The following is a 27,392-nucleotide window of genomic DNA, read 5'->3' as shown; positions in this document are numbered from 1 at the left end:
TTCCCCTGTTCCACGGGCCCCTCCTAAGAAGTCAAGGAGAGATGGCAGGACACCCATCAAGCATGCTGAGACCCACTGCCTGTCCCTCTTCTCAGCAGGAGCCAGGATTTATTCCAGTTGCACAAAATGGCTATGACTATTACCCAGCCACCGCCCCACTGGGAAGCCTCCTCTTCAGATGTGGTTGGGGTTGAAGGGCCTACCTTGCTGCATGTGCAGGCCACAAAACGCTCAAGACAAAGGCTCTCATAAACAGCCTTCTGCGAAAAAGGAAACACAAAGGCTTAGAGGATCATGTTTTGTTAGCAGGCCAAAAGACCTTGGATTTTTTTCATGAAGTAAAAGTCATTCTATGGGAATGCTTGGGAAACAGGACAGTTTAAGGATTTTCCCATATTCCACCAAACACCAGCTATGTAATTTTGGCCACGTCAGTCATTTACCTCCTAACCACTACCTCCTATGTCCCAACATGGAACTGGGACAGTCCATCCGCTATATTCCTGAAGAAACTGCACTGGGCAGATGGGGGGATGTGGTGGCCTTCCCCGCTCTCCCTCGGGGCAGTGTGGCCAGGAACTGGACCAGTTAGAGAGAGTCTCAAGAATTAGGCAGGGAGCCACGGTGGGTTCCTGAGATAGAGCAAAAGTAGTACTTGTGGAACACTGGTCTTGAAGAGGCAAATACATGAACTGAAGCAGAGAAACATGGACAAATATGAGACACTGGGAAGAGAATAATCCTTCAGGCTAAAAATAGATATGGATGTGTTATTTTAGTCTATTTGGCCTCATTTTTCTACAGGGTTGTCTGACACGCTGCCTGGAGACACACTTACTGACTCACAGAAGTAATGACAAAGATCTCTTTAAGAGCTACAGGGTCCTTAACGCTTTCCTTCGGGGACTTTTACAGTAGGACAGCATGGCTGTACTATGTTATACCATAAAACTTTCTTTACTTTTCAGGCCTTGCAGTTTTATTTGCTTTTGCATGTCTATAACACACACACACTTCACACACTGGCTGCTTTTGAATACAAAGATTACATATAATTTTTAAAAAGTTAAATATAAAAATATACAAAATAAAAAGAGTGATTTTGAAACTTTCCTCTTCAAGGGGAGGCACAGACTGTTCATCTCATGAACGATCAGGACTTGTGACCCAGGCTCCTTGTCACATGAGTTTGGTTCTTTGGAGACTTTCGGAATTTGCTCTGAAGGAAAACTCTCGGCACACACAGGCCTTCTTTTTTATTCACCGTCTCACGAAACACATACTCGTTCACCACTTCTTCATAACCTGTGTCTGTAAAGAGCTGGGCCAGGAATTCTGTAAGACAAGCAGATTAACCGCGCTCAGCATGGGTATCATTACACTGGCTCTGCAGTGGGGTAAGGAGGAAGCCTGGAGGACTGAGGCAGATTTTTTTCTTTTAATATATTGAAGACTTCAATGCTAAAATTTAAAGGTTTTGTTTTGGAAAGTAACACACTCCTACTTCTCATCATCTTACAACCAAATAGAGACCCCAACTAAAAATGTAATCAGAAATGTTTAAGGATAACCTGGAACATGCCCACTTTGCCATATTATAAAGTCCCCCAAACACAAACACCTGAGTAAAAAGAAACAAAATTCCAAACTGGCTATGTTCATACAAAACCCTCGTGCTCAATTTGTTTACATCAAGCAAGTCATCTATCCGAACATGAAGGAGGAAAATCTGTGACTAGAGTGTGGGAAGAAAAAAACTCCAAATGGTGATATACCCTCAGGAAAAGTTAACCCAAATAATACATCACTCACTACACATTAAGTGAATCGAATGGAACAAATGGCTATGTAGCAAAAATACTCTCATTAAGAGCATTATTCTAAAAACTATGCCTGAAGCACTTTGCAGATATCATTGCATCTTCTCAATTATTTATAATTGGTTTAATCAAATGTCATGAATCAGAAACATTAAAACAAATTTCAAATTTTCACCTGACGTTTTTATTTTACAGTTGTAAAAGTAATCAATCATTTTTAGTTTCATTTTAGAATCCAAAACAATATTTCATTTCAAGAAATACAAATGTTTGCAAAACCAGGTTATTAACTAGGCTTAGAACTCATGTTCAAAATATCTAAAAGACTGAAATATTTGGTGTTTGAATGTTTTTATCAGAAATGACTTTTTAAGGAATCCACCACTGTACAGTAAATCTGTGCACTTTTAAACAGATTGAATCACTTCAATAGAAAAATGTTTCTTGCCTTTGTGACCTGGGGAAGTAATCTCAAGACATTACACTGTCCTATTTGCTTTATTTTTGACTGAACAAAGTGAAGATTCTGAGTTGCCCTCCCCCTTTCCAGCCCAGTTCCTGGTACAGCACTCACGTGGCATGTCAGAGCCTGTCCATTAACCCAGGCTAAGTAGACACTGCCAGCAAACGAGGCTTTGAGCACACCATGGCTAGGGGCTGCATCTCAGTTGTCCTAGGTGCTAGGCAAGCAGCATGCGTTCCAGGGTCTTAGGCATGTGTGCTGAGTATAGCCGTCCCCACCCCAACCAGTATTACAGTGAGAAAGCAATCAAGTCAACAAAATAAAGACAGATGCCATTAATGTTTTACTTACCATCAGTGAAAAAATATGATCTGGTTCCATCTTGTCTAACATAAAAGTTCTCTCCAAGTTTGCTGCCAGCTTTAAACCTAAGCATGGCGTGATCATATAGGCCATAGTCGCGAAACAAGACACTTTTGCCTGGCTTTAATACCTACAAAGCAAAAGCAGGCTGCATATAACTCTGGGGAACCCAGCCGAATAAAGCTTACTATAAAATAAAGTCTGATTTAGGGATTAAACTAACTTACACTTATGATAATTATGAAAGGGGGCCAGACTGAAACACCCCTAATATGAAGGAAAAAGGGCCTGTTAAAGGTATAGTCAGACGATGGAGGGAAACTTCTTTGAGCACTTACAAGAGCATGCTGGAAGGTCCAGTATCATACCATTAAAATGTTAAAGACATTAAATGATACACTCTTATCCGCATTAAAGCATGTTCTCCCAGCATTTTATTAGCCATCTCCTAGTACATGACCCTGCAGTCAAATGTCGTTTTGGCTTTTTACTGATTCTGGCTAGCTTTCCTCATTCTGAGTCTCTGCTCTGGTTTCACTGTGCTACAATTACTTGTATGTATGCATATAGCTGGCCCACCATGCTAACTAACAACTGAGTACAGCTTACCAGGCCTTATCTCATTGGATCTTCACCCAATTCTGGGAGGAAGGAGTACTTATTATCCCCGTGTGAGATGAGGGAATTGACAACAGAAGAGGTACATGATTTACCTACGATCACACATCAGCTAAGTGGGGGAGTCAGGACTCATACTTGGATCAAAAGGCATCATACTGTAGAATGAGAAACATTTGTTTGCCCCGGGAGGTGGTTGTGGGGAGTGTCATTCCAATTCCATCCACACTACTGACAAGAAAAGAGGCTCCGAGGGGAGGAGTAACTTTGAGTCTTCGTCCCACACTGTGCACTGCTTGGTGTGAGGAGGAGGAGACCCTCAGGCCAGGGCAGCTGTGTAGGAACGGGATCAGTGTCAGGCCAGGGTGGGAGGCCCCCACGAAAGCCTTTCGGAGAGTTGTGTCACAGAGAAGATGTCTCAAAAATTGGACGGTAAGATCAGTAGGGTGGGGCTAATTGCCCCTATTTTACAAAGCTCACAGGCGTATACTTTCCAGAATGAAAAGTAAGTGGTATGCATTGTGACACGTGCTTTCTATGTGAAAATTCTTTCAAATTGTGTTAACACTACCACGTAAGAGTAGACTTCAAAGGGGGCACTAATTTTATTAAATCTTATTCTGACCCACCATATCAATAAGATGATTTTTAAGACATGTGGCACATACTATCTATTATAATAGATTTTTAATGTAGTTTGGTGTATTTTCTCTTTCTCAATAGAATATGAAAGATTGTCCATAATACTTCCAAGTGTGCTAGCAGATTTTCTCATTTACTAAATTCTTATCAATACTAGCATAAATTTTAAATATTGTCAGGAAGAGCTACTTGGATAAAAATATTCTTACCTTGGTCAGAAATGCTAAGTTTAAAAATCTGAATAATTGAGAAGGGAAAATTCTGAAAAAAATTAACTCATGTGAAAAAGACTTACTCCTCATTTCAGAAGGAAGAAAATGCTACATGGGACAGTGGAGAGAACACTCACTCAGGAATTTGGAAATCTTGATTCATATCCCAGTTCTTCCTTTAACTAGTTGAATGACCTTGAGCAAGCAATTTCATCCCTCTGTATATGTTGTCTTCTCTGTAAAATAATAATTACGATACTAATGCCTTCTTTGATCATGGCACTGTATAACCAGGCATTTCTCAAAGTTACGTTCTTTTATTCTCCCCACAACTCCAAGAATTGGATAGGTTAGGACTATTCTATCTACTTTACAGTAAGTAGGGCTCAGAATAAAAGTGATTTGCCTGAGGTTTCAAGGCAAGTCGGTGGCACAGGGTAGACCAAAATCAAGGTCTTTCAATGACAACATCTAATTTTACTTCACTATTCTATTCCAAAAACACACCTTTGAGGTTGTCTTTCAGCTTAAAATGATGTGGTTTTAAAATTTCTCTGGTGTTAACATCCTAGAGTAATTAGATCTATGTTACAACACCTTTTATAATTCTGTTAATATGCTCTAATTAGACAATTATATTATCTGCAGATAGTGAGTTCTGTTTCTTTCTCATCCTTAAATCTTGTCTTCTCATTCTGAGCTGGCTGGGACCTGCAGTATAATGAACAGAAGTATTGGTAGGGGACCCCCTCACCCCCATAAAGTGCCTGATATTCCTTATTCTGTCCTAACTCCTACTCCTCCCAATACCTGAAATCCTTCATCAATGAAATCACTGGTACCCACACCCTTCTGAATGTTCCGTTCATTCCTGTGCTCACAGAAACCTGACTGTCCCCTGATGCCACTGCTTTCCCTGCAACCTCTCAAGTCAGGCTGTGTTTTCTCCCCTGGCCCTCGGATCATCAGGCTTGAAGACAGGCTGGAGTCCTTGCTCCTCACTGCTACTTTCTGTGCATCGTCTTTTCTCCTCCCTAAACCCCCCCGTTCTGAATCTCATGTGAAAAGACTGTACCACCCACTGTCACTATTGTTGCCTATTAGTCCCTAAGCCATTACCCTTCATTGCATGATAAACGTATCTTCTGCTTTACTGTCTTCCTCTCACTACTACTCCATTCTTAATTCTGCTCAATTTCAATATTCGTGTGGCTTATCCTTCCAAATATGTTGGCTTCTTGATGAGTTGAGCTGCTCTTCCAAAGATCCTGTCGTCCACCCTAAACCACTCACTGCCATGTAATGTCCTCAAGTCTTACCAACACTAAAAAGCATAACCTCTCCATACTCTCCATTGTGGTCACTGACCACTCACCCCATCTTCTCAGCTCTTTCTCCTTAGTTCCCCATCTGTAATAAGCCTCACCCTCACCTGGACCTTCACTTCAGGTGATCCTACCATCTCTTCCCTGATGTCCTCTCTTCCCTCTTTACTCAACTTAAGTTCCACGCCCATTTATTGGATATGCTGGGTTCTCATCTGCTCAGATACCAGAGGCCGGGAAAGTGGAGGTTAAGGGGAAAAAACTCACAAAATCTCACAAGCACAGGGCTAAAACCAATGTGGCAACATCTGAATTTTTAAAAAAATAATGTTTTAAGTGAGAGTAATTGTTCTCTAACAGGTTTCCAGTGTCTTGAAATTTCTACCTCACTACTCTTTTACTGAGTTTTCATGTATAGCTCTAAATACACAGAAGCTCTCTTAAACAGCATCTACTTTTTCAACTTGCTGAACGATCTCGTCTCCGTCTGTAGCACAGACTGACTGAGGCCCAGGACTCACTGAGCCCGTGAGGCTGACAGGCCTTCTCGATCGTGCACACCTGTACGTCATGCTCCCCAGGTGAACTCGCATGTTTACCATTGGTCACTTGTATTTCCTCCCAAACTTGCTATGCCAGTTGTAGATTTACAATTATATGCAAGTATATAAACAAGGCAATATGAATGTGAATAGAAAGCATTTTTATTTCCTAGAAAAAGTACACTGAATACTTTGGAAAGATTTGGTAAGATTTGAACAAGCTGCTATTTAGTTAGGTGTAGGAGAATCAACGGTGAAAGCCTTGGTAAAAATATAAAAGAATCTTCCCTCATATTACTTTCCAACTACTTTTAAATGTTTGCTTTACTTTTAAAGAAACCAAAACACTATTATATGTGTGGTTCATGTAAGAAAGATGATAAATGGCTCCAAACTCAAAGAAAAGACCTTAACTCTACTTCAAAAGAGTGATAAATGAATATTAATATGTCTTAAGTTATAATAAAATGTTTCAGGTAAGCATTTACTATTTTTTATGATTTCTTGATTTAGCTGATTTTTAAATTAATCAACACCATTACCAACTGTTTGTATAGATAAGAGAGCCTCTACTGTAGTTTACAAAGCACCCTCATACATGATCTTACTTACACACCTCACAATAACTCTCTGACACCCCCATTTTACAGACAAGGAAATTGAGGCCCACAGAAGGGTTATTGGCTTGAGTCGCATGACTTACAAGTGAAGTTTTACTTTTGGAGTGATACAGCAAGCTCCTGGAGGCCACTGCAGTTTGGGTTCTCCCTATTCTAATAGCAATGATGGCAGTAATGACAACAACGGCTGACTTTTAAAGCACTTACCACGTTCTAGGCATTGTGCTAAACACTTTATACATGGCTCACATAATGTCCCCGAAATCCTAAGATAGAGAAGCTATTAGCTCAATAGTAAGGTAATGAAACTGAGGCTCAGAGAGGTCAAGGAACTTGCCTAAATAGGGAAGCCAGATTTTGATTCTGGGCACTCTGACTCCTTGCTATGTGCTCTTTACCACTGAACCAAACTTCCTCTCACTTTACAGCAGGACTCCACAGATCCCAGGTAACTGTAAAACCATCCTTGCTCCAAGGCTGGCCAAGTGCTGAAGAACAGCGACGGCTACCAAACAAATCAAAGTTCAGGGTGGATGTGCTATGATGGAGAATCCCTTTCCACACATTGACTACACAGCCTACCTAGTGAGAACGGGGACTCTGTGAATCTAGACACACATGGGCCTCAGAGGGAAGGTAAACAAGAGGATTGGGATGTCCAACCCTCAAGTGCAGGCTCCAAATACTAACCTTGTAAATGTTTTGTAAGACAAGGTGCATCTTATCAGGGTGAACAGCAGAGAGCACAAATATCAACATGACGACATCCACAGACTCTGGAGGCACATGTTCCAGAAGGTCATCTTTAGTTAGATCACACTGGAATACCTTGCATCTTTCTGTGTCATATAAAGGATTTTGCTAGAGAGGGATAAACACAAAAGAATTTTAATGCAACATCCATGTTGATACATTTAGAAAAATACAGCCTCAAAAGAAGATTCTGTTTTCACTTGTGTCCTTTGCACAGAAATTAATGATTAGTTTGTTACTGAGTAAAATTGCGAAATAAGCCATTTGCACATTAAAGCATGTAATATTCAATATTGCTATGAGGGGCACAATTTCATTTTAACAAATCATTTTTAACTGAGGAAAGAAAACAGTCTACCACATATTCAAAACTGAGCATTTTAGAAGCATATATTTCCATGCTTCTAAAGGGATGAAAATCTAAAACTGGCCTCTGCTTCCTTAATCCTCCTTTGAATTATACACTACAAAACTAAATCCTATGAAAAGTCCTTCCAGCTCCCCTTATTGAAATGCTCCCACCGTTCTGGGTATATTTTTCTATGACACAGCAAGACAAATAAAATAAGCCTCACTTTTTTTTTTTACTACAAGTGTATTCCTGGTACATTTTGGTTAGTGGGTTTCAACACATGAGTAAGAGCATTATGAAGCAAAATATTAAACTTTTATTGGATGAGAAGATTCAATATTGAAAAGATGTCAATTCTACCTATCACTGCACTTCTAAATTCAGTGCAATCTCACACGATTAGCTTTCCATTTGTATTAAAGGACAACTGGCTGTCCAACTGAATTAATGAATTCATTAATGAATTCTAGTTTCTGCTCAGAGACGTACACAGGTGAAGAGATGTAGCTCCCATCCTCAAAACAAGAAAAAGCTGGACAGCAAAGTAATGACTTTTTTGTAAACCCATCAAAGAACTGAGGCCAAAGAATAACCATCCATTCCAACATCTGGAGACAGATTCCAATATCTTGCCTTCACGGAAAGAGAGGACCCAAGCATTTGCTTACCTGAGGCAGAAAACTCAGGAAAGGATAGAACTAGCAATTTGACAAATTGCTGGAGACTGAGTATGTATGTTACACTGTAAAGCTCCTGGGGGCTGAAGTCACAGGGATGCTCCCAACCTTTTGCAGGGGTTTCCACCAGAAATATCACCAGGCTGTCACAGAAAGGATGGTGCTCTTTCTGGTGCTGGACTTTGTCGTTTACTTCAAGGAAAAAAAGGTTTAACCTGCAGTGGAAAGGTCATTTGAGGCCTGTAGCCTTAGGGCACTGGTGGAATACCACAGCTACAAGGGCAGGGAACTACTCTGCCCCCACCTAGTCTTAATCTATCTGCAGGAAGAATGGCCTCAAGACCACAGAGGAGGACACTGGTGGATATCTCCTACAGCCGGGGGAGGAATGGGACAGAAAACCACTATTCCTGGAGAGGCAGAAATACTTGTGGAGTCCACACCCCGGAGACACAGGCGGACTATGCAGTTCAAAACCCGAGAATCAGAACATTAGAGAACAATCCCTTCTCCCATACTCTACCCACAAGTCTCCAGTGATAACAGTGGCCTGCAGCTGGAGAAGCTGCCAAGAGACAGACTCTTTATGGGGAAGAGCCCAAGGGGAAGATCCAAAGCCAAGGGGAGAGACAAAAACAGTCACCAGAGGAGACTGAAGTCTGTGGTACCCATAGCAACAATAAACCTCACAGCTAACTACAGCAACAACAGACCTCAAACACAGCCCGACTATCTAGATTACAAATTCTTATTACTTCAGTATCTACTGCCCTATATAACATGTCTAGCTCTCAACAACAACAACAAAAAAACCAACGCATACCAAAATACAATAAAAACAGACTGAAGGGAAAAAGCAATCATCACAACCAGACTCAAATATGACACAAACAATGGAATTAAAAGTTTGGGCATTTAAAATAACTGTGATTAATATGTTAAAGGCTCAAATGCAAGATCAGATAGGTAATTTCAGCACAGAAAGAGAGACTACAAAAAGAATCAACTGGATATGCTAAAAATCAAAAACATAGTAACAAAAATGAAGAATGCTTTTGACAGGCTCATTAATAGGAATGCCTATTGCCTATGAAGGAATCAATGAACTTGGTGACAGGACAACAGAAATTATACAAACTGAAAATACAAAGAGAAAAGAAGTTTAAAAAAACAAAAAAGCAAAACAACATCCAAGAGTTGTGGTACAATAGCAAATGGTATAACATACATGTAATTGGAATCCTAGAGGGAGAAGAGAGAACAGAGCTGAAGAAATATGTGAAAAAATAATGACGAAAATTTTTCTAAATTAATAAATATAAGAAGAATATGTGATTATATAACTCCTAAACAAGACATACAACCTTAGCACCTCAAAAGGAGCAGATTAATAAATTCAAATTTGATAATTTAAATCCTATCATAGAACAATATCATAAAACAATGTTGAATAAACTATACTTAATCCCAGTGCTTACAACATTCATTGGCACACATTAGGCTCCCAATAAATGTATGTGGAATGAAGGAACTCAGAAGCAGAAAAAAACCCAAACTAATGCTTATTTACATATTATAAAGACTTCAACTTCACTGGTTATAAGAAATGAACAAATTAAAATACGGAGACATTTTATTTTGCCCGTAAGATTGGGAGAAATAAAGACTGACATCAAATGTTGAGGGCACAGAGAAAAAGTTATCTTTATGTTATTGATGAAATTATAAATTGGTATAATGTTCTGGAAGGAAACTGGGCATTCTCTAATAAAAGTTAAATATGTATACTCTTTCTCCGAGGAATTCTATTTCTTCCATTATTCACCATAGAGAAACGTGTACACGTGATTTGGAGAGCACAATGGTGGACATGCACAATGGTGATTACATTAACCTTACTTATAAAGGCAGAGAGTTAGAAACAATTTAAATAAATATCAAAGGTAATTGTTGAAGTATGGTATATCCATTCTATGGAATACTGCAGCAGGTAGATAAAATGTAGACCTATATATACAAAGAGGAAAAACTGAAAGACATAACGTAGAGTGAGAAAAGTAAGTTACTGTACAACGTGACTGCACTATTAAAAAGTCTAACGGATGCCAAAAATGTGAAGGGCTGATGGAAAACTAGATATTTGCATGTTGCCAATGAAGGATAAGTAGATCTTGATTAAATACAGCTATAAAAGATACCTGGGACTATTTGGGGAAATCTGAATTGAGTATTAATGGCATTAGGGGATTACAATTAGTTTTGTTAGATGTAAGTATTTTGTGGTCAGTTAGAGAGAATCCTTATTGAAGATGTATGCAGACATATTTAGCAGTGAAGTGTCTGTAATTTACTTTAAAATGGTTCAGCAAAGAAAAAAGTCTATAAAACAAATGTGGCAAAATACTGGAAATCATAAAATCTGGGTATAAGTATATAGTGTCATTATGATATTTCTACTTTTCTGAATAAAGCTGTTTCTATATGTATTATATATGTATGCAAACAGGAAAACTATAACATGTTTATGGTGATCACAGCTGGTTAGCTTCAGGGAGAGGTCTGGAATTGGACAAATGGGTATAGAGGGCAGGTCAAACAAGTCCAACAAAACAATCATAAAATACCAGGATGGTGCACCAACCTTGACATATTCAACTGCTCTTGGAGAAAAATCACAGGCATAAGCAAAGATATTCAGATCTTCTTCTAAAAGCGGGAATAGACAGTTCCCAACCCCACAGCCAGCTTCAAGCATAGTCAATTTCTGACCTTCAAACTGAGAAAAGAGAACTCAAAGTTAGAGGACACTATATTTGCATAATGAAGAAACAAATCAAATTAAAAGGTCCAGAACATGAAAGGTCTCTGCCCTCTGGAGCAGAAAATAAACAAGTACACTGATAACCAAAAGCTAATACTGATATCTCAATTTGTCATCCAACATTGGGCAGTTTGGTGTGGAGAAAACAGGATAATGGCTAAGAGAACAGGCTCAGGGGTTAAACTGCTTGCATTCAATCCAGACTCCTTCCTTCACCCGTGTTCTATCATTAGACAAATCACTTAAATAACCTTTGCCTCAATTTTATCAATAAGGGGATAATAGTAATGTCTACTTCACAGTTCTATTATAAGGCTTAAATTACAAAACACATGAAAAGTTCTAGAAAAGGGTCATGGTAAAGTGTTCATCATCATCATTATTAATGAATCTGAATCTGTCACTGAAGTCACTCAGTAAAAATTTAATATTTACAACTTTCAGATTAGCTTTAAAGAAACAGAAATGCCCATTAAAGTTATTTCTCCTATGTATTATACAACCCACAAACTGCTAAAACTACTTGAGACCAAACAGAGTATTTCTAGGGTACAAAGCATTCTGACAGGCTTCATAAATTCTCTACCTCACACTTCCATAAAAATGCAATAAAGCACTCCTCTTCTACATATTTTAAATGAAGAACAGCTCAAATAAAGTGTAACATTACCTCCCTACATGATCTCAGCTCCTCAAACTCTCGGGTGGTCCAGTGTCTATCTTTGAAGAAATTCGTACTATTTCTTTTGTAAAAAAGGTCCCAGTTCTTCTGAGCCTCTTTTTCCAGTTTTTGCTGTTTAAAGTCAGACACTAAAACTTGGTCTCTTTTCAGTTTCTCCTCTTCTTCAGAGCTGAGCATCCTTGCCTGAAGCCCTTCCCTTTGCAAAGATGCCATCTCTTGGGAAAATGGTCATGGAGTTAACACTGCTGAAGATTCTCCATCCCTGAATAATTTGAGGAACCCAAGCTGAATCTGCAGATGCAGGCAGGGTTTTCTCAGATGTGGTTCCTCAGGTTGGGTTCAAGCCTCGGGGAGCATTTCTGCTTCGCAGGAAAAAGAATGAGATTTTGGTTAGTAATTTTAGAACAGTTCTTTAAGATACTGAGTTAGAGGTTCTAGAGCATTCCTTTCACCCAAAAAGTTCAATATACCAAACATTTACTAGTGCTGACTCTACACAAAACCCTGCCCATTATAGGAGAGGTCACAAAGAAGAGCAAGACAAAGTCCCTGCCTTCAGAGGGCTTACGTTCAGTGGCCCTGGACTCTCATGCACCGAACACTAATTCAAACCGGACTAAGTCATCTATTATAATAAATCGGTTTAGTTTAGAAAAAGGATACTCCCAAGAACTCGTTGGGAAACCCTGGAGGGAAAATACTCATTAATTTTCGGTGCCTGTGAAAGGGGTGACTCTACAACCACAACAGGTGCCTGAACTGGAGGCGGGTAGTTAACTGCCAGACCGAAGTGGGGGTCATGGGTTCCCAAGGATCGGAGACGCAGTTTTTTCGGGGAAGATGGAACCACTACGTTCGGGTGGCCTGAATCTCTGATCGCACTCACAAGAAGCTGCCTCAGACCAGCGGGGGAGTCGCTTTCCAGGCCTTCGCACCGCCATCACCGCGCGAAGGGAAAGAAGAGACTGCGTGACGCCCGGTGTAGGGTCACCTGTCTCAGGACACTCGGGATAAACCAGGCCGACCCGGCCGCCAGGGCCTGAGGAGAGCTGGCCAGGTCAGCTATCAGACCCGCGTTAATCTAGTCAGCGGCGCTCTGGGCTCAGTGTCATTAGCTCCTAGACTCAACTAGAGGGGGATTGTCCGGCGCATTCAGCCCTCCGCCAGGCCCATACCTCGGAAGCAGAATTTGGGAGCCGCCGCGCAAATCCCGTCTGAGCTAACCAGCGCCGCGCAGCTCAGAATCCCGGCGGAATTCTATTGCTATGGCACCGCCCCCGCCACTTCCGCTACGAACCCAGAAGTCCCGCCCCGACGCCGGAAGTCCCGAGGCCTTGCTTCCTCAGGGGCTTTCCCCACCCCGACGCGGAGACTTGCTTCCGGCCCTGGGTGGGCGCCGGCTGCGTTCCCGGTGCGCTCCGGAGCGGTGTCACGGGAGCACTGTACTCCCGGACGCCGGTGCCGGAAGCTCAGACCGCGGCCGTACTTGGATAGCGCCGGTCCGGGCGCGAGGCCCGTGTGGGGCCATGAACGGGACCGTAAACCCGCTGCTGGACCGCGAGGAACACTGCCTGCGGCTGGGGGAGAGCTTCGAGAAGCGACCGCGAGCCTCCTTCCACACCATTCGCTGTAAGTCAGCGCTCTCCACGGGTCCCTTCGGCTTCCCCAGCCTCCTGTTGCCAGCCTCGAATCCCTCCTCTCTTCCCTCGGCCCTGCAGTGTACAGAGAACCCCCTGCCTACGTCAGCTCCCTTCTCGCCTACCCCAGGTCCTCCAGGACCTCGATTTCCCCCCTTTTGCCCCCCCCCCCCAGCTTACTCTTCCCCAACCAAACCCTTCGTCACTCCCAACTATTCTTCTGTCTCAAGCTCCCAAACACTTGTTCCGAAGTTCATTGGCCCTTATCTCTTTTCATCCCCTCACCCATCCTTGTGCCAAACCCTCTTTATTACCGAAAGAGTGTGACCCCGCATCGGACTCCAGTTCTCCCTCTAATCCATCCCCCGCCCCTTCTGATCCCCCCACCAAGGTTCTCCACGTTTAAAGGACTCTTCCTGTTTGCTTGGGAGCCCCATCCACTCCCTTCTATTCCATTCTCTCCTTCCCTGTTTTTCCTCAGCTTTCTTTCCTCGTCCTTCTTTACTCGGGGCACCCGACGCGCTGCGCTTCACCCCCTCCTGCAGCCAAAGAATCCACATCCTCTCTGCGCCCATCAGAGCGTTCCTCTTACAGCTTCCTGCACCTCCTTTGACTTTTGATGTCTTTTGAGGTCACCTCTACGACCCTGACTTTAACTCAGGACCATGTCCCTTGTGGATGAAGAATAAAATTAGCATTTGTGAGCCTGGAATAAGTTAAAGCTTGATCCATGTCTGGAGGCCGAAGAGAGCAGTCACACAGACTGTCGCAATCGCCATTAATGCTGGACCTTCCTTTTTCTCCGGGATTATAGGCTGTTGAGGAAGGAAGGGCACGTCTACTCTGTCCCGGGGGAAGATTGGCTTTTATGAGCCGAGGGAGCATCCCTCTGTGATTCACAACTCCTGGTTTCCTGTCTCGGTAGTGCTAACGCTGGTTAAGACTTGTTTTTGTCAAAGGAGCTAATAGATGTGACTCAACACATTGCAAGAGGGCGTTAGACAATGATGTTCCATCTGTGTGTGGTGGCTTTGCCTTGCCATTGCGATGCTTCCTACTGGCAACAGATCAGCTCTCTTAGAGGGAAGCTATTGGGAATGTGATAAGAGCTTCATTTCCTGAGCAGTTTACTAAGTTGATGTTTTAGCAAAGTGAAGGGCAATGTAGAATTTAAATGAGACACTTCACATATGCATCTGGCCTGCGTTTTGAGGCAGTTGTGTGTTAAAAGGGAGTAAGATGGCCATTCATGTTGTACTTTAACTGCAATTCAGAAACATGGGCAGGACTAACCTGTGGAGATACAGTTCAACCATCTACTCTGAACATCTACAGGAGCATCTTTGTGTGGCACATCCTAATTTTGACAGTTCCTATGCAAAATGACATCGGCTTATATGATGCTGTGGCCTTTCATGTTTCATGTAGAATTTTACAATCACAGAATCTTATTAATATGCTGTTGCTTTTGAGCCTCACAACAACCCTAACAAAACACTTTATTGTGGATAATAAGCACTCATTTTCATCTGTCACTGGGGAGAAGGGAATATCTTTGTTTAATAAAGTGGTATATAAATTCTAGCTTTTTTTTCCTTCAAAATAATCCAGTTGTGGGATGGGAGGAAAAGTATATGGGGATATAGATGAAACAAGATTGTACCTGAGTTGGTAATTATTAAAGCTGGGTGATGATGGTACACAGAGTTTCGTTGTAATGTCTCTGCTTTTGTGAAGTTTTCCACAGTAAAATAGGTTTTTCTTTAATAATCTAAATTACTTGTACTTTATTTATCTGAGTAATAAAAAAAAATTATTTCTTAAATGAGAACACCCAGAAAGCCCTTAGTATAAGTAACCTGGTGGATAAATGCTATTTTTCCTTTCCCTTTAGATGATTTTAAGCCAGCATCTATAGATACTTCCTGTGAAGGAGAGCTTCAGGTTGGCAAAGGAGATGAAGTCACAATTACGCTGCCACATATCCCTGTGAGTTTATTCCATTGTTGTTGTCTTTTAAAATGTAGACTCACTGTGAATCCTCATATTTCATGTTATTACAATTTGAATTTCCTACTGTTTAAAACTTTCTAAAGTGCCAACATAAGGAAAAGGGGGTTTCGGGTATAGCGTGGAGAGGAATTCATGCTTCCCAGGTGCTTGATTAAAAATTATTCTTTGTTGCCATTTTCCCCACACTTCCTTTGCCCCCCATTTGCTACAAAGTAGACAAGGATCCTACCTGGACACCTAGCCCCTCTTTTAGACATAGAGAAAAGCCCTAGGTGCCATGCTGATATATAGCAATGACAATTTAGGAGAGTGGGGCTGCCAAGCCAAGAGTTAAGGTGGGTAGGAGTAGGATTTACTTATTTCATATATCTGGCAGGGGGTGACGTGTAGCCCGATCGTTTCAGGCACAAACCAGAGGTTCAGAGCATTCAGCTAATTGAACGATGCAGAACTTAGTTAAAAGCTGAACGGAGAACCTTTGCATAGAGAGGCTTTTGTAAAGCCTTGCCCAAGGCAGCACTCTGATCACAAAGCTCGAAGGATTAGACAGAATACTCTTAGTGAACATGTGTCATTCATTGCATGTCACAACCCTGTCCTGGAACACAGTAAGTTCCAAATGATAGAATGAAAAGGCTCTGGACAGGGAGATCTGGGATGCTTTGTGTTTTGGAAAAATTACTTGTCTTCCAGTTCATACTGCTATTTCATTACTTGTTGCCTTTGGCAGGTTATATCATCTCCCTTTGGACCTTATTTTCCCAAATGTAAAATGAAGGGGTTAGTTAAATGGTCCCTAAGGTCCCTTCCTACTCTAAATGTTTACTGTATGAATAAGGAGTTAGGGAGCCAAACAGTTTTTGATTCTATACAAGGGATTAAATCCTGTATCTGGCAAATATTAATTAAGCACCTACTGTCTGCTGGTCCATTACTAGGCACTGAGAATACAGTCTTGAACAAAACAAGCACATTTCTTGCTCTTGTGGAACTTATGGTATGGAGTTTAAATATAAGAAAACATAGCACTTATTTTAGAAAGTCACAGAAGGCTTCTCTAAGGAAGTGGCCTCTGAGTAGATTTGAAGGTTGAGTACAATTGAAAGAGAGGGAGGGTCTGGCGTTATAAGCAGAAGCCTTGTTAAAGGAAAGAAATTGAGGGTGTGAGACAATGCCAGCTGCCTTCTGCTCTGGAGCCAGCAGAGGCCAGGGGTGAGTGGTGTGGGTGGGGATGAAGGGCTACATAGTTGGTTTAAAGATTTAATTATTTAACCTCAGAGCAATGGGTTCATGATCAAAGGGCCTAGGCCAGTGAGTGGCATGATGTACTTAACTCTGAGCTAACCAGAATAATGAGCTGCCTTTGGAGATGCACTGTTGGTTACTTGGCATGCGGGGAAGCCCTGGACTCTCCAATTACAAGGAAATTTTAGAGATGGCTCACTAAAGAAGTTTTACTTCTCGCAGTAAAAACTCTACTCGGTGTAATACAAGTAATGGTTAATTTGTTTTTCTCAGTTCACACTTTACCACTATTTGTAACATTTCCTGAATCCCTAGAAAAATGTACAGTAATTAAATTTTATTACCTTTCTTGATTACTTAGAACCAATTGCACAGTCACAGATTCTTGCTATACTTATTATTTCCCCTTTCTTTCTTTTTGCCTGTGAAGACAGAAGGAGTTAAAATAGAAATCAGTTTAATCTGTTCTTTTTGAGTCGCTCTGAGCAAAGATTTGATGAGATAGAGTCACCTGTAAATTCAGTTTTGACATTCATAACTGGCGTGTTTAGTTTTGATCCTCTTACACTTTTTGTGGCACATAGGGATCCACACCACCAATGACTGTGTTCAAGGGGAACAAACGGCCTTATCAGAAAGACTGTGTGCTTATTATTAATCATGACACTGGTGAATACGTGCTGGAAAAACTCAGTAGCAGCATTCAGGTCAAGAAAACAAGGTATGCGAATAACCAGGTACAGATTGATGTGATGTTTCTATCTTTGTTATTATCTATTCAATTAATTTTACAAGGAGGTGAACAGCTGGCTTCCCAGTATCCTGTCGATAATCTCAACAATTCCACCTGTCTTCTCAATCAATAAAATATCTTTTCCTTAAATGTAATAGAAAGAAAGAAATTTTTTAAGACCTGAAATGTGGAAGCCATTGGGGAAAGGGGTGTACTTTATAATTAAATTCATTGTATTAATCTCAGGCTTTTTGATACAGTACCACTTGAGGGATGAGATTGAAATTTTGTAGATTTATTATGAAAGAATAATTGAATGGTATATAGTCTTTATTAGAGTAAAAACATTTTTTTTTATAAGATCCATTTGAGGTCATTATAATACGAAAACAAAAGCTTTGCCTATTTTTTGAGCTAGTGAGCTCTGTTTGATACTTAATAGGTATTACATGTCTGATGTGAAAGCCAATTAGATTTTATTTTAAAGTCAAAATTCATTCTATAAATAGAAGTAACCCAGTGGTTCTACTGTTACATTGCAATATAGCTATTATTGTACTATAGCAATTACATTTTAAAGACAGTGTTACAGCCCGATGTTTTTCTCTTTGTGCTTCCTCATGCCATTTTTCTTTACTCATTTCACCAAAAAATAAGAGTAGCTACCTTTCATTAAGGGTTTATCATATGCCAGAAACTATGCTAGATGCCTTAGGGCATTATCTTATCTCATCTTTAAATAACTCTGAGAAAGGTGCTATTGTTTTCCTTAAAAACACACGCAGATGAAGAGACCAAGATAAATGAGACTGACTTACCTAAGCCCAGTGCCAGGGCGCTGTAGAGCCCCTGCTCTTTTCCTGCCACTCAGTGGATTAGTATCAATTACCTCCGTGAACCAGGTGCCTGTGTTACTCTTCCAATAGCTGGTGGTTGTGAGCATTTCTCTTACTACTCAATGTCATCTGGGGCTAGCAGCGTTTATCACTTGGATGCTTGTTAAAAGTGCAGAATTTCAGGACCTACTAAGAACCTGCATTTTAATGAGTCCCAGATGATTTGTATGCACACTAAACTTTTTGAAAAGTGCTGGGCCAGTCCATTTACAAAATAAATTGTTAATACAATTTTCCCAGTTTGGGGTAGAACACTTTTCTTGTTTGCTAGCAAGAGCTGGGATGTGACAAAATGAACAAGCAGTACATCGATAATGGAAAAAAAAAGTCAGTATTTTGCAGCAGTCTAAAAAGCATGGGGTTCTGCAGAGACTTCCAGGTGCTTGGTCACCTGGGCAAATTTGAGAACCACTGGTTTTGCCGCTCTGATTTAATGGCTGTATCTCATTTCAGGGCTGAGGGGAGCAGTAAAATCCAAGCCCGAATGGAACAGCAGCCCACTCGTCCCCCGCAGCCATCACAGCCGCCACCGCCGCCACCACCACCACCACCACCACCACCTATGCCGTTCAGAGCTCCAACGAAACCTCCAGTTGGACCCAAAACTTCCCCCTTGAAAGATAACCCTTCACCTGAACCACAGCTGGATGACATCAAAAGAGGTAGAGAGCATTTTCTGGAGGCACAGATAGCAGTTTGGAGTAGGATGTTTGTAGAGATCACAAGGCTGCCTTGTTGACAAGACGACATGTGCATTCTCTGCCATTGAAAAGTTCACCACCCCAGGTGTGCTGAGGGCGGGGGCTTTTACCACTTATCTGATTTCGTGAGGAGGAGTCCAGCCATAATGACTTGAGTTGTGGCTGTCTTTGCAGTGTTCTGCTTAGAGGCCCAGGATTTCAACAAGCATGACTGCTGTCTAAAGCTCCATATGGCACACCTTTAAGGCCTTGGAAGAAGAAAATTCCAAGGTGCAGGGTTGGAAACAAGGTACCAGTGTCAGTATGGTGTCTCGGTTAGAGGGACATTTAAAATACCATGACTAGAGCTTTGTACTAACACATAACTTATAGATGTGAAAGTGCTGGGGGGACCAGTGAAAATGGACACTGGTCCAGAAAGACTTAGAAATCTGATCAGGTTCTTTTCTCCAATGTATACCTGAGATAAAGAAGCTTACCTTGACTTTCTGACCTTTACAGTAGATGGTTTTAGTTGTCCAGACTTTTAGGAAGTTATAAGGGTATTTCATATTAGTAAGTCTTATGAAAAAATTAAATCCATAACAGTAGTAAACAGGGAAAGAAAGTTGTCCTTAGAAGTTTGCCTTTCCCGCCGTATATAAACACTGTCTTTTGGCAGGCGAAATCACTTTTTGCATGGAGCACAGTTCTTAAGCCTCTTGATTTTTTTTCCTCACGGATATTAGAATGCCATTTATGGAAGTTTTCACTTTAGTTGTGAACAGGAATTGGACCATGAGTGATTATTTGTTGCCAGTTAAAGGAACTATAGCAGCTTAAGGTGTGTTTGGACAGAAAAATCTGTGCTGTATCTTTACTGTATTCAGTGACATTGAAATGCTTAGATAAAACGTGTTTTTCCTTCCCTGCTTAACATCTGTAAAAAATGCAGCACCTGACAGGCATGGCTGTTAGTCAAATATGTAAAGAATGCAACAGAGAAATGTTGTTTAGCCATTTTTCTTCAGTCACTGTGGCTCCTCCTGCAAGCCTTCATTTATTCATGGACGGGAAAACGGGAAAGGACCGCAGAGGCTGTCTGCTCTGGTCCTTCATTTTTCCACAGTGCCTTGGGAAATTCATTGATTTCCACTTGGGTCTCACTGTTGGTTAGAGGTTAATCCAAAACAAGCACGAGTCAATTCCTAGTCAAATATTTTTCAATACCTTAGCATAATATTGCTCTTCTCTTATTTGATGTTTAATTCATAATTCACAATCTTTTTTTTCTTAGTAGATAAAGGCAAAATAGACTTATTTCATGTCTTATACAGAGCAGTCATTATCCTCCAACAGTTTGCTTTTTGGCTATTTGGGGTGAATTTACTGTTTCCATTGTCCCTCTGGAGACAGGTTAGGTGTTTTTTGTTGGTTGTGGTCATTTTGTTTGTGCATTTCTAAGGAATTGAGAAGCAGGAGTTGGTGTTAAGTCATCCCTCAGCGGTAGCTGTTTGGCAGCTGTTTGGCTGACGTACTACTCGTACTATTCCCAGGAGGTGCAGTGTGCTGCCTGGGGAATGGTTGCTGCGCTGACCTCTGACCTCTGTTCCGTCATTTTATTCCAGAGCTGAGGGCTGAAGTTGACATTATCGAACAGATGAGCAGCAGCAGTGGGAGCAGCTCCTCAGACTCGGAGAGCTCCTCAGGAAGCGATGACGACAGCTCTAGCAGCGGAGGCGAGGACCGTGGCCCCGCGTCGCCACAGCCTTCACACCAGCAGCCCTCCAACAACAGGCCGGCCATCGCCAATGGAACCAGTCGGCCACAAGGAAGCAACCAGCTCATGAACACCCTCCGTAAGTGTGCTTTTCCTTTTGTGGCTTAGAGCGGGGGCATGTAGGCCAGAGATGTGCCTTCTGTTTATCTTAGATAAGAGTCTATAAGCCTGAAGATACTTAAGGCTTAAGAAAGGATCCTGACGAAGATCATTTGGAGCAGAAAGGAATAAATTATCAAATAGTTAAAAAAGGAAGCACAAAACTGAAAAATCTGTTTTTCTCGTTCCTTTTCCCCACTGGCACAAATTAGGTTTTGTGAATTCTGGAAAATGCTGAAACGTGAACAGCTAGGCTCTTTATTTTTGCATATACCAGAATTTAGGGGTGCTGCGTGCCCCCCTACTGTCCCTCACCTCCAGGTGCTTATACGGTCCCAAGAATCCAGTGTCTCCAGACTGGTGTCCCACAGCCTACAGGCTTGGGAACCTATGCTGTTGGGTATATTGGAGACCAACTAGCCTTTGGCAACGGAAAGGAAGAGACATTGTAATGTCTGGGTGGCTTAATGCATTTAATACTAAGAGCAGAGGAAAACAAGAACCAATTTCTTTGTTTTGGAGGTGGGGAGAGTGCTGGTTCTCTACGCTCTTCCCTCTCCAGAATCCTAATGAATGCTCTGCTGTGCTATAGCTTCCTCTGCCGAGGTTGGAAGATCTGTAGGCAATAGCGGGGCAGCTGACCTAGTGAGCCCTACTGCTGTGGACCCGGCAAAGATAACTCTCAACCTTGGCACTATAGACATTCTGGGCCAGTCAAAGCTTTGTTGTGGGGGGCTGTCCTATGCATTGTAGGATGGCCTCTACCCACTGGATGCCAGAAACACTACCCCCTTCTCCCCCAGGAGTGTCAATCAAAACTGTCCCAATATGTTACCAAATGTCCCCTGGGGGGGCAAAATCACCCTCACTGGAAAACCACTATAGTCTGCTCTGCTTTTCTACCTGAGTGAGTGCAACACTGTTATGGTATCAGTTAAGGATACTGTCTTCTGTCCCATTATATGCGCCCAGATTCTGGAATTCAGGGTATACTTGGGTGCTCTTCTCAGCTGACTAGGGGTAGTAAGTTTCCCATTGGGAGTTTGGTATTCATAGTGGAAAAGGAGTAGACAACTACTGTGCTTTAACTCCCAGGCAATGCTAAATCATTCTTTTCTCCTAGAAAGAAGGAGCAAAAAAATGGCACAGTGGGTATCACTGTGGCACTACCCACCAGTGCTTTAAACTCCTTTAACCTCTTTATGTCTCTTAAGTTACCCTGTCCCTCAGCTCTCGAATGGAGAGACCTTAATCTTTGCATACCTCATATACGATAAAGTACTAGAGTTTTTTAAACCAGGAGTGTCAACCGGAACTATCTTATAAACCCTGAGATCACAGTAAATAGCACAAATGTGCTAAACTCAGATGTAAAAATATTTAAAATATTCAAGAATTCATTTAAAAGAACAATAATAAACCATTACATTTTTTAAAAATAACAATTTTTATGAAAAATAAATTTTCCAAATCAAAAAATATTTAGTAAAAAGAGTAACTTTGCTTTAAAGTATTTTGTGAATCTGTTTAATGTCTGGCTTAGTACAAAGATGGATTTTTACATGTGCTTCTGCATTCAGTCTCTTGCCATAAATTGTTTAGTTTGAGGTATAAGAAGGAAAACCTGGCATCACACAAGTATGTAGTCAGAAAAGGAAGGACCTTTGAGTGGTTACCAGAGGGTAAGTGGGGGAGAGGGTGGTAGATGGGGGTAAGGGGGATCAAATATATGGTGATGGAAGGAGAACTGACTCTGGGTGGTGAACACACAGTGGGATTTATAGATGATGTAATACAGAATTGTACACCTGTAATCTGTGTAACTTTACTAACAATTGTCACCCCAATAAACTAAAAAAAAAAAAAAAGGAAAGGAAGGACCTTGGGGTCGGACCCTCTTGAAGGGTCTCAGGGACACCAGGGTACTCAGAACAATTTTTGAGAAGAGGTGGCATAGAGATTAGCACTCTAGAAATACAGAAGTTTAATTTTATTGTAATCCAATTGGTATCAACTGGGAGCCTGTTATTGTCATAGATTGAAATGTTGAGTACTTGTATTTTTTACCTGAAACCTAAATTCTGCACACCAAACAAAAATTTGAGCCTTTACAAAATTCATTAGTTCAGGTTTCTGTTTTAAAGTAACATGACTATACTGGACAGAGGTGTACCAGAGGGAGTATTGGATTAGCGTGTTATAGGTGTAAACAGTATTCTGCTTCCTTAGTGGAAAGCCCAACTTGTTATTTTAGCTTTTATAAAGCAAGTTAATGTGAAAAATTCTACTAGACAATGAAACAGTTATTGAGAAATATTTTCTTGCTATTTATTAACACATTTAAAAGCTATCTAGCTTACTCCGCTTTTCTATCCCAGTATCAGCAGCATTGCTGTGCTTTGCAGATACCAAAAATGGCATTTCTTTCAAAATGTCGACTGTACCAGTTTTGTCACTGAGCCAAATCGATTACCTTCCCTACTAAATTGAATTGGCCTGGTTTTACTATAGTGTGATAGCCAAGGCAGTCAACCAAGGAATTGTGAGGAAGTCATTTTTAAATTGTGTACTTTTGGTTTGATTCTGTTTTCTTTTTATAGGAAATGACTTGCAGTTGAGTGAGTCAGGCAGTGACAGTGATGACTAGAGCTGGATCTTTCGAAATCAACTTTTTGGTGCACAAATATGCTGCAAGACCAGGCTACCCTGCATGAAGTCCATTGCCAAGAGGAAAATGTTGTGGATCAGTGACTGTAGTAGAAGCTGGACCTCTCAGATATTCAAATCTTTAACTTAATGGTGATGGATGATTTCCTTGTGTAATTTTTGAACAATCTCATGTTTCAAAGTTTAAGTAGTTCTATAGAAGAACTGACAGAATTATATTTCTATTTGGTTAACACTGTTAATGAAAAACAGACAAATGTGCCCTGGTCTAGGTTATGCAAAGGCCATATGTTCACCAAGCCAGTGATTCAGTTTTAAACCTCAGCAGTCACCAGTTTGGCCAAGTGGTCTGCACCAGTAAAATGAAACAGTCTTTGAGGGGTAGGAAAGGGAGGGAAACCTCAAACTGCAGCATAGAAGTATGTTAAAACCACTTTAAATTGTGGGCACAAAGTGGTAAGGAAGTTTTGTCTGAAGCAGCCTGACCAGGCTGTGGAAACGGACTTCAAGATGGAGGCCTCGAGTGTCAGCTGGACGGGCCCCTGCGGCTCTGGCAGTGCAAACCCCTCACAAACAAGGAAAGTGAAGCACACAGCTCGTTCATGGCCAGTCTGCAGTCCAGGCTTCTGCCACTGCTCACTTACGGGAACCAGAGATTCTTACACATGGGACTTACACATGGGCATTGGAGCTTTTATTGGGCACGTCTAGCTCCAATTCCGAACCAGACAGTCCCCACATACATGAGGCTGGGTGGGCAGATTAACGGGCAGCCATTGTGCTGACACGTGACTCAGATGGGGGCTCTCAGTTTCTTCACTCGTTGGGTTTTAGTGGGGGACGTAGGAGAGGAAGAGAGGTATGATGAAAAAGCTATCTGAACAAATGAACCAGCCGATAGGTTTTCAAAAACCAGGTTCTAGATAGGCGTTCTGCAATATGAAATGAGCACATGCTTTTGATAAGGTATTTCTGTTCGTGCTTTTGTACCACTGTTTGTGCCTGACTCCCGCACTGATGAGTATTTTTATACACAGCTAGAAGAAAGTCACAAGATTGCCTTCTGGGGAGTGCAGTTTCCAAATGAGTCTGTTGTTGCAGGAAACTGGTCCCTCGCTAGTAAATGTTCCACATTAAGTGAATGTGTGATAAATTGTCTCATAATTAGGATGGAGTATCTCACTTCTGTAATTTGAATGAATGTGTCCTGAGAAATTTCCATCTACTTTGGTTGGGTGGGTATCAAGAACATTAAATATGATTTTACTTGCTGGGGTCTCTCCCTCCCCAGCTAGGGAAGGAAAGCAGTCTGGACCTAGAAAGGAATTCGATCCATGGTGGGGCCTGCGCTTACAGTTGAGCCTTGGAGAGTCACCTGTTTCCACCGCGTAGCGACCCCAGTGAGCTGGAGGTGGGGACTGGCAGCCATTGTCTGGCCGCACACACACCACTCCAGCAAGTGTAGGTGACAGGTGCACACTCGTACCCTCTGGGGGGTTCTCAGCCCATCCTGAGGTGTCAGTGGGTTTAATGGCAGGTAGGAACTTATTTATAATGAATTGATAATTGCTTTATAATTCCTTGGTAATGACAGCTCAGGGAGGGTGATGGCTGTGATTGGGAGACTTGAATTGTTACTGGATGTGGGAATGTTTCACTGCTCTTAACTTGCTCAAGCTGGGGCAGGTTCCAGGAACTTGAACTAAAAATATCTATTTAAGCCTTTTTTTTTTCCTCCCAAAGTCTTCACATACATAGACAGAACTGTGGTTTTGGGCATGTCGGGTAAAGATGTTTGTTTCTATAGGAAATGCTTGCATGTGGCACTGGGTTTGGCGAGTCAAGCTCTCCGAGCTTCAGCCTCTCCCGTCATCCATCCTACCTGAGCCTGCACACTTGTCCTCTAGCACAGCTCCAGTTTGGTTCTCTGCACAAAGCTTTTGGGGGTTCCCTCCCCCCACACGCCAGCTTTACCCACCAGAATAAGGAATCATTTCTTTTTGGAAATCAAGAATTTGGCCTTACAGACTACTTCTCATGAGTACTCTCTTGCCAGCCAAACTGGACTTGTTCTTCCTGCCTCTGTGCCTTCTCATCTCTCCTCCGCCCCCTCTCCCCTGCCAAACTGTGGGTGCCATTGAAAAGAGGTTCATTTCAATTGACTGCCGTTCTGTGTGCACATACTGACCTTCTCCTTGCTTGAGCTCTGGTTAGTCTGAACTCCTTCAAAGCAGGGACCGCTATTCTCATCTCTATCCCCTGGGGGGTCCACAGGAATAGATATTCCAGATGCTTATAGCCTGGTGGGGAGAACCAACCGGTGGAATAGAGAGGGTATACATACATAGAGAAAACATTCCAGGCATTTGGAGACAGCTGAAAACTATCCATGCTAATTTGCATAATTTTGAAGTTTGTAACTGAATTGTTAAAATTGCCTTTTTGTTCTATACGTCTACCAAACTGGGTCATTAGGCGAGGTGTAAAGACTTAAGTCTGAGGTATCTGAGGAGCCATGGCAAACCACAGCAAAGACATGATTTGGGAAAACAATACAAACAAACTAGAGATTTGTAATGATGCCACTCATTAACTATTTCTGTAGCAGAATCATTTTTTCTATGTGTGGTATTAATATGTATGTGCTTCAATAGTGGGAAAACTTGAAAATTCCACAATCCTTACTTCCCTATTTGAGAGGCTGGTTAAATAGGGTGTGTGTGTGCGTGTGTGTGTGTGTGTATGTGTGTGTGAGAGAGAGAGAGAGAGAGATATTTATTACATTATTTTGAAAGCGTAATACTTTGATATGTGGATATATATTAGGTACAGCCAAATTGGATGCTTCCATTTGGCAAGGAAGGTAGGATTTCCGAAACTCAGGCCTTAACCAGTAGGTTGGAAGACAAGACCAATTGAAGCTTTACGAAATGTGTGTTTTTGTTGCTCCTATTATTTCTGTCTTGGATTCATTGTCTCATTCTTAAATGATTTTTAAAATTTTGTGCTTAAAGGTTTATTTTGCTTAATTATGAAGTAGACGTGCATGTTTACATTTATGTAAAATATTTGCTGTGTAAAGTTTTTCTTGGTTTAATTCTCTTAAAAGATCACTATATTTAAGTAAAAATGAAGGTCAGCAATATACTGCCTGTCTTGGTGGGTTTTATTTTCAATGAAAAATGTAGGGTTCTTTCAGGAATCCTTTGTGCTTAACTCTAATTATCTAAATTGACTCCTTTTTTTTTTTTTTTAATTGACTCCTTTTTAATTTGGTTTTTTGGTCATTAGGACGTACACCTCAGTTTTGAAAGGTGTGTAAGTCCAAAACTAAAGGATGACTTTAATAAGCCATATAGCATCTGAGGCCATTTGACTTGGTCTGGACAGGCAACCTTAGCTTTGGATCTGAGAACCATGCAAGGGCTGAACTGAATCCCTAGACATCTCCTAGTCATTTTAGCTCACCAAATTCCTTCACCTGGAATGCCACACCACACATAGCCCTGACCCCAAATCGACACTCAATGGCTCGAAGTGATCCTGCCTCCTGCTTCCATTCCACACCTCTGATCAGTGCCCACATCTGTCTTGTGTTCTTGGCTCCCCCAACAGACTGTAAAAACCATATTCCTTTTTCATTCTGTGGTGTCTTTCACCTAATGGGTGCTCCAAAAATTGGGATTGAATACAATTACATGTGAAGAGATCTAGGCTAGGAATCCTCTGCTGCTTATTCTGCAGTTGGCTCC

General features: G+C 41.5%; 2 protein-coding genes across 4 annotated transcripts; one reads left to right on the top strand and one right to left on the bottom strand.

Annotated features, from left to right (window-relative positions):
- Positions 1-952: 952 nt before the first annotated feature.
- METTL6 (methyltransferase 6, tRNA N3-cytidine) lies at positions 953-13,190 on the bottom strand. 3 transcript variants are annotated; one of them, XM_019725976.2, is made up of 6 exons: positions 13,066-13,190; positions 11,879-12,249; positions 11,029-11,163; positions 7,296-7,466; positions 2,635-2,776; positions 953-1,335 (listed from the first exon to the last, which is right to left on the bottom strand). In XM_019725976.2, the coding sequence occupies exons 2-6, from the start codon at positions 12,101-12,103 to the stop codon at positions 1,154-1,156; spliced, it is 855 nt and encodes a 284-aa protein (XP_019581535.1). In that variant the 5' UTR covers positions 12,104-12,249; positions 13,066-13,190; the 3' UTR covers positions 953-1,153. The 3 variants fall into 3 exon arrangements, with proteins under 3 accessions (XP_019581535.1, XP_074168924.1, XP_074168925.1); XM_074312823.1 differs by lacking the exon at positions 13,066-13,190 and adding an exon at positions 12,777-13,002; XM_074312824.1 differs by lacking the exon at positions 2,635-2,776.
- Positions 13,141-26,787, top strand: EAF1 (ELL associated factor 1). The gene is made up of 6 exons (XM_019726029.2): positions 13,141-13,519; positions 15,422-15,516; positions 17,370-17,506; positions 18,868-19,076; positions 20,723-20,953; positions 23,574-26,787. Exons 1-6 carry the CDS (start codon positions 13,156-13,158, stop codon positions 23,618-23,620), a joined length of 1,083 nt encoding a protein of 360 aa, XP_019581588.2. The 5' UTR covers positions 13,141-13,155; the 3' UTR covers positions 23,621-26,787.
- The last annotated feature ends 605 nt before the right edge of the window (positions 26,788-27,392 follow it).

Source organism: Rhinolophus sinicus, linkage group LG10 (genome assembly GCF_036562045.2).
Source record: "Rhinolophus sinicus isolate RSC01 linkage group LG10, ASM3656204v1, whole genome shotgun sequence".
Classification (NCBI taxonomy): Eukaryota; Metazoa; Chordata; class Mammalia; order Chiroptera; family Rhinolophidae; genus Rhinolophus; species Rhinolophus sinicus.
This window is presented reverse-complemented; position numbering and strand designations above follow the sequence as displayed.

What these genes read in the sequence shown, in the direction of transcription:
- EAF1 (XM_019726029.2), top strand. Translation starts at nt 13,156, where the DNA reads ATGGCACCGCCCCCGCCACTTCCGCTACGAACCCAGAAGTCCCGCCCC. An exon ending in CTCCTTCCACACCATTCGCT is followed by an intron (nt 13,520 to 15,421) that starts GTAAGTCAGCGC and finishes CTTTCCCTTTAG; the next exon opens with ATGATTTTAAGCCAGCATCT. An exon ending in GCTGGATGACATCAAAAGAG is followed by an intron (nt 19,077 to 20,722) that starts GTAGAGAGCATT and finishes ATTTTATTCCAG; the next exon opens with AGCTGAGGGCTGAAGTTGAC.
- METTL6 (XM_019725976.2), bottom strand. Translation starts at nt 12,103, where the DNA reads ATGGCATCTTTGCAAAGGGAAGGGCTTCAGGCAAGGATGCTCAGCTCT. An exon ending in TCTTACAAAACATTTACAAG is followed by an intron (nt 2,777 to 7,295) that starts GTTAGTATTTGG and finishes TTTGCTTTGTAG; the next exon opens with GTATTAAAGCCAGGCAAAAG. An exon ending in ATCATATTTTTTCACTGATG is followed by an intron (nt 1,336 to 2,634) that starts GTAAGTAAAACA and finishes CTTGTCTTACAG; the next exon opens with AATTCCTGGCCCAGCTCTTT.